Below are 11,845 nucleotides of genomic sequence, written 5' to 3'. Positions count from 1 at the left end.
ATCAAAACTAAACAAGATACTTTACTTGGTGATGTGCAAATGATAAATATTTCTTGAAACCTGATTTCTACACATTATCCTTTATGTGCTGCATAATTTTGAAAGTAAAACTGCATGTCTGTGCAAATTTCAATCGGTATTGAACTGTCTATAAATGGCACCGCTACCACACGATGCTTGAGTAATGTATTTGCGACTGTGTGCTCCAAAATGCAACACCAGCTACATACTACACCCATAGCACTCACCTACTGAAAGGGTGTGGCTCATTTGCTACACTTGTTCTTTGTGTGACCTTGGATTTTTCACTATCTCAATGACGAGTGATATAAACAATGGGGGCAGCACCCCCACTCTGACAATTGTTCCAGCACCACTGGTGACATCAACAGAGCTCCCAATTCAATGTGGGACTTCACCGATGCTTCTCATTCACAAACGTGACAACAACTGAGCTCTCAAGTCTGAGTTGTGACCAAATAACCATAACTTCCAATTCACATGGGTGGAGTGAACAAAGCTCCCAATTCACAACTGTGTATCGCGTTGTAGCATTTGTATAGCGCTCTCTGTCTCTGTGCATGGAAATGCAGCGCTTCTTAGCGGTCGAGGGAGCGCCTATTCTGGGATCACTAAAGGTTCTAACTACAAATGCATCCGATCCGCAGAGCTTCATTTTCACAACTGGCACGTCACCAGGACTTCTAATTCACAGCGTTAACACCACTCAAGCTGCTAATTCGCACGCAGCTCACACCAAGGCTTCCAAAACCTGCCATGACTTAACCAGAGCTTTTAACTCACAAGTGTTGTCCTCAAACGTCCATGTCGTAGGCTCGGTATCTCTTTATTTTCTAACTTGCATGCGTCACATCGCTAATTCTTCTATATTACAGGCGTGACATCACTAATGTTTCGGGTTCACACATGAAATAGAAAAACGAATCTGATTAATATGTGTGTCATTGCAAAATCTTCGAAATTACGTAAGACGTCAATAAATGTTCCGAATACAAATGTGTGATATCTATGAAATTTTGAACTTACGTGGGCGATCACAAGAGCTTTGAATTCACGTCTGTGACTGTAGTAGAGATCCGAGTTCACTTGAGTGACAGCTAATTCTAATTCTTCATTACATAGGAGTCCCACTGATAGTGATCGTTGCTCACGAGTGTGACGTCAGATAAGTTTAGTCTAAAAAGCTCCTAACACGCAGACAACCTCACCACAACCTCCAAACCTCGTAAGAACACAAGCATGACAACAACATTGGATCGCAAGAGAGACGTCATCGATATTCCCAATTCACAGCTGTGATAAAAGACTCCCGCTCCAACAGCTGCCATTTAACTGATATTACGACGGAAGACTCCGTTTTACAAGATCGTTTAAGGAAGATCTACAAAAAAATATACATATATATAAAATAAAACACATCACGAAAACTGGCGGCCTCGGACAAAAAAAACATACCGTGAAACCAAAAATAAAAGCAGCATATACTCACAAATCGGTATTCTAAGCTTTGTGTTGCAAACACAATTGTTTTTTTTAAACTCGCCAGCTACTTTCAAGAAAATGTGCGGCAAGTGGCGCATATTAAAGCTCACGGGCCCGAGACTTGGTGTAAAACTGGCGTCTAAAGTCTATAAACCATCCCTACATGTATTATCGGATTAGCCATTAAAGGAATCTGAGGCAAAATAATTTAAAATTGAACGTTTCAGGCTCATCACAAGCTCATCTGAGAGCGAGAGCTGGAGTAATGCTTCTGGTTCAGACTCGAGACATATCTGAAGCTACCCGAAGCTTTCACTATACAGGCTGAATCAGAAACGTCTTCTTATTCAAATATAACTTCAGATTTTGAATCACAGACGCGAAAGCACAAAAGCCCAAATGTCTAAAGTGACGTCACCACTGCTTGTGATCAACAGAGGCGTCATAACCGCCACCACCCCGTGCGCACACGCGCAGCACCGGCAGCTCGTAACAGCCGCGGCGCGAGTTGTAGTGCAAACGTGTGGAATAGGCCCGCAGACCTCGGGTTCACGCGGGCGGCGCTGTCTCCACTTCCGGTTTCCACGGGCTGCATTGTTTCCACGAAGCGGGTAGGCCGCGCTGGGATGAGGGCGCGAGGCCTGCGTGCAATGAAACCGCGCGGCTCTGGCCCGGCGAGGCCAGCGCACCGAGCCCTCCTCACGGCCGTCCTCCCGGGCTCTGGAGGTGAAGACTCCCAGCGGAAGGGGCTCCAGTCCACCTACGGCTCCGGGTGCGAGACGCAAACATGGACGCGCGGAGCACGATTCTGTGCACGGGGTTGAGACGAAGTGACACTGGATTCATGCCTTCTTCACTGACTGGCCGCCAGTCGCACACACGATGCAGGCCTACTCGAAGCGGAAAGAGACGGTTCGCCGGCTGGAGAAGGGGGCTGGGAGCTTAAAAAACCTTACTAAACCAGGCTTTTGGCGAGGGTGAGATATGACACAAAGGCGGATCACTGTATATGGCAGAACAGAGGTCATGCAGGGGCGCTGGCAACATTTTTAGAGGGGGTTGCTGGCCAAAGGCCTCAACGCACTAACATTATAGGAGTTCACTCATTCCCGTGTGAATGAATACATTACGTGTGAAGAACCCCCACCCCCATGTAAATGCATAATTTATAGTGATCACCTGCCCCATCTAAAAGTACAATAGAACCTTTGAAGACCGCTCAAGCTCAACGTATTCGTAGAACCAGCTCTTAATTATGATTTTGAGCTTAACATTGTCGAACAGGGGCATTATGCATTAATCTATTCCATTTGCAACACAACCCTAATGTATGCCTTTTTTGTCTCAAAAGGCAAACATGTGTCTCAGCCAAATGCTGTGCCCAGGCAGCCTCGTGGGTGCTTTACAGAAACGCACATGTGTAAGAGTCAAACTTGGTCAAACTGAAACACTGAGCGCGGCTTCAGTAATGTTCATCACAAAGACAATGACCGGGGAAATAACGCTCATCAGAAATACAATCTTACAGCCCAAAAACGCCAGAAGGACTGCCGCCATCACAATGGACATCCTCCACAAATTAAAAATGCCCCCAAGTACTCTAAGCCAAGGAAAATGCCCTCGGGATATGTTTTTTTTAATGTACACATTTATGCCGCAATGCCAAGATTCCAGAAAGGGAACAGGTTTACAACTTGAACAAATTAATAGTTAAATCCAGTAAAGTGTGTGAATATCTCGACATGGAATAATGCTTCTCAAAATAGTGGGGTGAGATTATGCTACGTGTTACCTGGTACAGAATTTGACCTCAGAATATTGTGTTGTGCAGTTACTCATAATTATCTAATCGAACAAAGATAATTTTGTGAGGGGGGGTGGTTGGCAACACGAATCTCAAAAAAACATTCTTATTACCTGATGGCATTAAATTACGGCTTACAAATCTTACATATTCTGTGCAATTGTTTAAAGTTTTTAGATGCTGCCTGTGTTTTTCGACAAAGGGTTAGATAAAATAAACATCTGCAGTATGATGTGTTATGGTTCTTTCTGTTAAATATATATCTATATATATATATATATATATATATATATATATATATATATATATACCTTTCAACTTCTCTTTCCTGCGTGATATATATTAATTTCTTTCACCTTTTCTACTTTTCTTTCCTATCCTGTGTATATATATATATATATTTATATATATATATAGTTTTGCAACAGCCCGAGTTGCTAATTGCTCTAGCTTTGATAAACCCCAAAATCGCTCAAGAGCCCAACGTATGCCCTAGAATATTCAAAGAGTCACAAAGAAATATCAGAGCACTACTTTTGACAATATATGGACTCACTTCTAGGCGTGTATACCTAGCAGACACTTTGTGTGGTGTATGGTATATGTGTGTACTTAGTCCAGATTGGACCATGAAAAGCTGACGTCTAATTAGCATATCATTGATAAAAATATAGCAGCCTGCTAAGTTCATGCTCCTGTTGAACAGTTTCAAGGAAGCTTTAAGAGTAAAACCGTTCAAAACCTGGTAACACAGGCTATCAAAAAATTGGACCTATTGTGACATAAAATACACTTTTTTGGAGGTTTGCAAGGGTGTCACTGAGCTAAAAAAAAAAAAGAGCTATTAAATAACAAAGCATAATGGTTTCAGTCATGTTCGCCAAACGCAAATCTCACGTTTGTTTTTTCAATCGACCGAAAATATTCGTTCCAGTGAAACCCTGGCACTTAAGAGACAATGTTTGTCTTTAGTACTTCAAATGTTGATTATAAATATTTGAAACATTTTTAAAAGTTCAAGTTACAAAATGCTCACGCTTTTTAGGCAAGCACATTTAAAGAGTGCTTCATAAAACACAACTGTTTGCAAAGAAGCTTGTCCCTGGGTTAATTTCTCCCAACATGAGAGCCACCATGGGTGGCTCTCATGTTCATGGGTCATGGGTGATCATGGGTGGCCATGTGTGGGGACTGGCCAGGGATGAACAGACTGGCTGGCATCTCTGGGACTGGCTGGGGGTGCAGGACCTGTCCGGGGGTGCTAGGACTGGCTGAGAAAACAGGAATAGGCCGGGAATGTGGCGACTGGCTCGGGTAGAGAAACTGGCAAGCGAAGAAGAGACTGACTGGTATCTCTGGGACTGACTGGGGGTGGAGGGACTGCCTGAAAATACAGGGAGAGGCCTGGAATGCACGGACTCACTCGGGGTACACAGATTAGCTCGGGGTGTGTGGCCTGGCCAGGGATGCAGAGACTGGCTGGCATCTCTGGGACTGGCTGGGGGTGCAGGACCTGGGATCAGGGGTGCTGGGTCTACGAGAATTGGCCGGGAATGCGGTGACTGGTTCGAATACAAAGATTGGCAGGGTACAGAGACTGGTAGCGCTGGGATTGGCTGAGGGTGCAGGAACGTACTGACTGGCTGGGTACTGCATCTACAGAGGTTGGCTGGGGTACAGAGGTTGGCTGGGGGTACAGAGACTCTCTGGGGAGCAGAGGCTGACGCACGTCACCCTTCCAATGGCCTGGCGGCCACGCCCACACCGGAGAGGTAAAATAGTGAATCTTCACTCCACAAGTATGGTGATCCGAACCATATAATAGTCGTCGATCTCGTGGGGGTCAATACATGTCTATATTATTAGCCTCGGTGTTCTGACATACCGCCAAAGCGCCTAGAAACAATGCTGAATCAGCGTCCAGCGCCCTCTCTTCCACTGGAGCACAAAGTGCTGTAAAGTAACGTAGTTGAAGGAGGCTACGCGTTCAGAAACGTGTCCGCCCTGAGAGTTCCATGGCACTAGACTAACACAGGCACTTAACATGTGCACTAGTCTGGAAGAGATTCGTTCACTTTCCAGCACCATGATAAGCGTGTAATCTTTTAATTCTGTTAAGAACACTAGTGCTAAACCGATGGGAGTAAAACGGAAATAAGTGCCATATGAGATGAACTGCTGGTCAAGACTTAAATCCTACCAAAGCCGACTCAGCCTTCTATCGTAACAAGGTAGGTAAGTTACATCGGAAAACAAGAACAGCTGATGTTTACAGCTCTTGGAAACGCAGGATGTGGAATGGAGCGCTATCTGTAAACAATGTAATACTGCTAGCACCAACACCACAAGCTATGATTAATGCCAGCTGAGTACACAGATAATGCCGCCGCCCTCTGATCATTTAAAGCTCGACAGATGTTTTAAATTGCCTAATGGGAGACACCATGTTCCCACATATCTAGATACATTAAAAAAGCTGCTGTTTCTGACGCCGCCGTGTGCTCATATCCTACACACGGTGAACAAGTAATCTGGAGAGTTCGGTGAACTTGAGGACCAAGGGAGCTGCAGACATCGTCTGTTCTAAGACACGCACTAAACTGCATCACATAGGCTTCTGTGCGCTTTATGGCGCCTTAAGGCCATTCTAGAAGATATGGCGCCTTATGGCCATTCTAAAGCAGTGCCTTCTCCTCCTCACGGGCCCAGAAATGTTTCATATAATAACGGCAGCCATCACGAAAAATAACATGAGCTCGTACCACAGCACTTTAATCAAAGCACAGCCTGCGCTTTCAAATCTCAGGGCACCGCGAGGATGCAGTCACACATATAGCAATTGTATAATATAACCACCTATTCTCCAAATAAATAGAGTACTATTTCGAATAAATATTTTACTAAGAATAACACTTTCAATGCAATACATATATTACAGGTGTGGACAGCTGCTTTAAATAATGTCCTGTCGGGGTCTGGTGACGACGACTAACCACTGAACAGTAAGCAGGTGGTCTATCTCGGCACGGGACGCCCCTTTGGGCATCTCGTATATGAAGATGTGTATTCACCCCGACACAAACACACGCTCACCCAGGAAAGTCTACGAGCACACGGTTTATATGCATGGGCGCCTCCGCCCAGCTCCGGGGAAACACGATATGTATTATATACACAAAGATGCGCACACACATCTGTGCACATGGCGGACTCTGACAAACATGGCCGACCATTCTTGTGATTACAGCGTGAAATGTGCCGTCTTCCTGCTAAAGGCCTAACATCTCCGGTGTAACAAACCCTCTTTCTTCGAAGGCCGCGCAGGCCAGCCTCAGACCTGCCTGCGGTGGACACTTCTGCGCCCTTGTTGTGACATTCCCAAGTCTCCTCCAATGGGTATTTAATCAGAGGAGGTTCAACAAACGTGCATTCACGAGCGGCTGGGGGAGAAACTGTAGGCTCACGCGATAAAAGCATCTCTGGCACAGGGGTGCGAAGATATGCTCTCAGCCCTGGGAAAGGAGTTACTTCTACACACACGAATGCAGAGGTACGCAGCAAAACTCCCTGTCTCCCACAAGAGCACACCCCTATCTTTCTCATGTTTTCTCTCTCTCTCTCTCTCTACACACACAGTTATAGATCTATCTACATATGTATGTACATAGCCATCGATTTATAAATTCAGAGCGGGAAATTTCTTTTTGGTTCTAAACGTATAGACACATCTATGCGATTCAGTAATTCATGAAAGTATATACATGTGTAAAGTATGTGTACGTATACACACACTCAATCACACTTATTGTTTTCTCACTTTCTCTCGATATATATAAAGTAACACACACAGACATATAAATATAAGAGTATGCGTATAGAGAGAAATTTGTGTTTGTGTTTTAAATATGCACGTTTGAAATTCAGAAATGTGTACATAAATCTATGCATGTGTGAAGTGTGTGCACTCATGTACTTAGATAGAAGCGTGTATATATGTATATAGACACACACATATATATAGTCTTTATAGTATTTCAGTTACGCATATATCAATTTTACTTACTTTCAACTTCTCTTTCCTACTGATATATATCAATTTATTTCACCTTTTCTACTTTTCTTTCCTATCCTGTAAATATATATATACACACACACACACACACACACACACACACAAGGATAGGAAAGAAACGTAGAAAGGGTGAAAGAAGGTTATAAAAAATATACTGGAAATAATAGTAAGATTAATTCGTTTTTGCATTTAAATTTCGAGGGGGAATTGTGTTACTAGAGGTGGTGGTCTTAAACTATTGTTTGTGTGAAAAATATATATTAGTGCATATATAATAGTGTGTGTACAGCATGTGACGCCCAAAGCAACAGTCTCTATTTACATTATTCCATGCGTCAGTTTCGTCACCGATGCTGTTCTGAGCTGTTTGGTGTCTTCACCGAGACCCAGTAAACTGTTGCTAAGGCCTTCAATGATAAATCAATCTTATGCGCGGTCCTGACCCAAACTTCCAGCTCCTGACCAATTTCAAAGCAGAAACATTGATTGCTGCAACGCTCAGCCTGGACTCTGATAAAAGTCTGAACAGTTCACATTTCTTAACACCCATTTGAAAAAAGGGAAGGCCCCAGGCCTGATGAGAATGTTTCGAAAATTACGCATTTTATTTTCCAAAAATGTGTAAAAATGGTACATGAAGAACCGTACATTAACAGCTCCCACGTTCTTTTTACAATAGTATTTATCAATAAGTATTTTACAGAATACAAAATAATAAAACCGCCATACATCTATTTACAAAAAAACATAGATTTAAAATAATCGGTCCTACTAGAAATTGTGGAAAAGGTCTCGTATAAAACGAAGGAGGAAAAAATCTCGTATGCCTTAAGAAAAGAAGTATTGCTAGGTTCGCCTCTCCTCCGAACCCCGAGACCTGGAAATGCTTCAAGCCCCTCGCCCCTGTGAAGAAGAGAGCTTTAGGCGCGTGGAGCTGGGCAGACACCCACTCCCGGAAGTGTGCGTTGCTGGCTTTGCATAAATAGAAGTTCGGTACAGTGCAGTACAATCTGACTGAGCCCTCAGTCTGTGGTTTCACAGAGGCCTTTAAAAGGGAGAGGTGGAGTGGGTACCCTCCAGAGGGGTCCTGCCGGTGCCGGACTGGAGGGCAGTTGTAGATCAAGGCTAGATGGTTCTGTATACACGTCTCCCACGCCGACTCCCGAATACAGGGCCGGGGATGGGGGGGTAGCACCGATGGACGTACACAGGGCTGCGGTCCTCGAGGGAAACTACAAGGAGAGTCCCACCGTCTACCACCACCCAGTGTAATCAGGGAGATACTAGTTTATACCTCCTAATGCCCCGACAGAAGGCAGTTAAACATTAAGATTTGTTTGAATCTAGCCAGAGAGCAGTTACATTTAAGAGCATGTCAATTTGTCCCCCTTTGCTAGACTACAGTAAGTGAGGACTGCCATCTGAGGTGCCTGTATGCAACTTCTTATTCTAAGCAAGGCAGTTAACAGTCTGAGGCGCCATGTGCCAGGAAGAAGGGCAGTTAACACTTTGCGATCGCTGCAACAGGGTTTACCAGTTCCCCATCTACCACCTCAGGACAGTCTCAATTTTCAAATCCCACCCAGACAGCGGGCCAGCCTATAATTCCGTTCCAACTAACACTGCAAAGCAGTTCCCAAACTGAGGCCGTTTCACAGCTAGCAGGGCAGTTCACAATTTTAACCCCAACCACTCGCCCCCCACTTAACAGTTTGAAACCTCACGCCTGTTGATAGTTTCAGATGCGCTGTGCCCGTCAGCAGGACAGTTAACAGTTGCACCTCACGAGCGCTGGCAGCGGATAGCTTGTGGCCCCCGCGCCGGGGCATTAACAGTTTGAGATCCTGGCCGCAAAGTGCTCCACGCTGCCCTGCAGCACTGCCCCCGGGTGCAGGGGCACAGCATGTCCCGAGAAGGTCCTGCTCCTCAGAGGCCCCCCCGAGGCGGGCGGCAGCCCCCCGCAGTGCCCCCCGGGGCCCAGTCCGCCCCCGATGATGCTCTCTATGGAGAAGGGGGCTCTGGCCACAGCCGAGGCGGGCTTGGGGGCTGCTGCGGAGCCTGCGGGCGCGGGGCTGAGGTGCTGCGGGTAGAGGGCGCAGGTGCGGCCCGCCGGCAGGCCAGGGGGCGCCGCCAGGGGCACGCCCTGCGGCCGGGGCTGCGGTGGAAAGGCGAAGAGCGCCGGGTAGGGCTGCAGCTGGAGGCCGTAGCCGCAGGGCCCGCAGGCCGCGCCGTAGCCGTAGGCGGGCAGGAAGGGGTGCGGGTCCCGCAGCAGCAGGTCAGGCAGCGCGGGCTGCCGCTTGAAGCGCTTCCGGCGCCGCAGGAAGCTGCCGTTGTCGAACATGTCGGCGGACTCAGGGTCGAGCGTCCAGTAGTTGCCCTTGCCCGGGTTGCCCGGCTCGCGCGGGATCTTGACGAAGCAGTCGTTGAGGGACAGGTTGTGGCGGATGGAGTTCTGCCAGGCTGGGAACTTGTCGCGGTAGTAGGGGAAGCGGCGGCTGATGAAGTCGCAGATCTCGCTCAGCGTCAGCCGCTTCTTGGGGCTCTGCAGGATGGCCATGGTGATGAGCGCGATGTACGAGTAGGGCGGCTTCACCAGCGCCCCGCGCCCCCCCGCCGGCCGTGGAAAGGGCTCGCTGCCGTCCGTCGGCAGCGGCGACTCCTCGTCGTCGTCCTCCTCCTCCTGCGGCTCCTCGTCCTCCCCTTCGCCCACCACGTCGATGTCGGTGTCTTCGGCGAGGACTGAGCAGGCATCGGACATCTCAGAGCTCAGGGTCATGGTCCGGGCGGGAGAGCGCGGGGGCGGCTGCCCCGGCAGCGCCCAGCATGAGCGGCCACTCAGCCGAGTGACTGGGGGATCTCCCTTGGTCTCAGGGGACTCCTCGGCTTCTCACGTTCAACTCGGCGCAGGGGAGCCCCCTGGCAGCTGACAGGTCTCCCCAGGCTTCTGAAGATCTCACTCCGGCTGCTGAAGATCTCACCCCTCTCAGTCTGCGGGGTGCTGGCGGAAGCCCGATTGCTAAAACTTTCTTATTTTTGGCTGAATACAGACTCTTTAAGATCTCCCTGTGTGGGGCTCCCGGTTGGATCAGTGTCTCAACCAGTCCTGGTGACTCGCCTGCTAGTCACAATATCTCTCTCCACCTCGGGCTGTCGGGCTTCTCACGAAGGCTTTTCCCGGGCTCAGTGACTCCAGTAAATGTGCCACAATAGCGCCCTCCCCGGCCCAGAGTCCCCGTGCACAGTGTGTCTTCAGCGTCTCTCTCCCCTGCCCACAGTGCCTCTGTCCGGGCACAAGGACTGCCCAGCTGCTCACAGAGTCTCTCCCTGCCCACAGTGTCTTCTGCTGCTCACAGTCTCTCCCCGTCCTCGGTGTCTTCAGGATCTGTCTCCCCGTGTTCACACTGTTTCTCTGCTCCTCGGGGTGCCCGGGGCACCTTCGTCTTTTCAGTGTCCCTCTCCTGGTACGAAGGCTGCCCTGCTGCTCATAAGGTCTCTCCCAGGGCTCAGTCTGGCTTACAATGCCTCCCTGGGCTGGCCGGTGCGGTTGTCAGTCTTCCTGGATTGCTCACAATGTTTGCATCATCCAGGCACGGGCGTTCGGGCTGCGTGCAGGGCTCCCCACGGTGTCTTCTCGGGGTGCCTCTCCCCTGCCACTACCCGGACATATTATGGATGCGGCAGGGGAGCACAGCAGCTTTTTTTAAGTCTTAGAAAAGGTCTTGAAAAAAGGCTGGATCCCAGCCCCCGAAGGGGCGGCCCTTCCTCGCTCCTTAGCCCGTCACATGGCTGCAACGTCACAGCAGCGGGCTGAGGAGATCCTCCCGGGACAGAGCGGTTCCCACCCCCGGGGGCGCTGGCATCTCCCAGCCGCCCCTCTCGGCACCTGCAGGGACACCACAGCAGCCGTCATGTGGGCACCTCCAGCGGCTTCACACCGCAGGTGGGACTGGCAGTGCCCCGCACCCTCGGATCCATGTCAGATCCGCTTCCCGGCATCTGCCTCTGTATGTTCACCACAGACCGGCTCGCGTGTTAACCAGGGCTTGTGATGCGCGAATGTCACCTGCCTGACCGCTGGCACTGAATGCAGCGGCGCATACACACGCACAACACACATACGCAATTACACACCCAAATACGAACAAACAACGAATCACAAATGCGCGCACACTCACGCACCCAAGTGCACGCACCATATACACAGTTGATCTAAACGTTTATCTGGAAGAATACGAACGTACATAAACTAAAACCCAATTCAAGATGTACTTTTACAACTTTTAAAATGCCATTTAAATTTGGAATCAATACAGTGACTGTTCCGCACAAATAGTGAGCACTGTGTAGCGTTTCTGATAACTTGGGTGGACAGATGAAACGATGACTAGTAATAGAATAAAATAAACTGTTTTACACCATCTTCGTGAGAGCCGGGCTTTGCCTTACAGCCCTAGAAGTCTGCTTCG

General features: G+C 48.4%; 1 protein-coding gene across 1 annotated transcript; it reads right to left on the bottom strand.

Moving 5' to 3' along the window:
* Nucleotides 1-7,965: 7,965 nt before the first annotated feature.
* Nucleotides 7,966-11,398, bottom strand: FOXD1 (forkhead box D1). Its single transcript, XM_085632338.1, has one exon. The coding sequence runs from the start codon at nt 10,153-10,155 to the stop codon at nt 9,208-9,210; it is 948 nt and encodes a 315-aa protein (XP_085488464.1). The 5' UTR covers nt 10,156-11,398; the 3' UTR covers nt 7,966-9,207.
* Between the last annotated feature and the right edge of the window lie 447 nt (nt 11,399-11,845).

The sequence above is a fragment of the Triturus cristatus genome, chromosome 2_1 (genome assembly GCF_964204655.1).
Source record: "Triturus cristatus chromosome 2_1, aTriCri1.1, whole genome shotgun sequence".
NCBI classification, from domain to species: Eukaryota; Metazoa; Chordata; class Amphibia; order Caudata; family Salamandridae; genus Triturus; species Triturus cristatus.
This window is presented reverse-complemented; position numbering and strand designations above follow the sequence as displayed.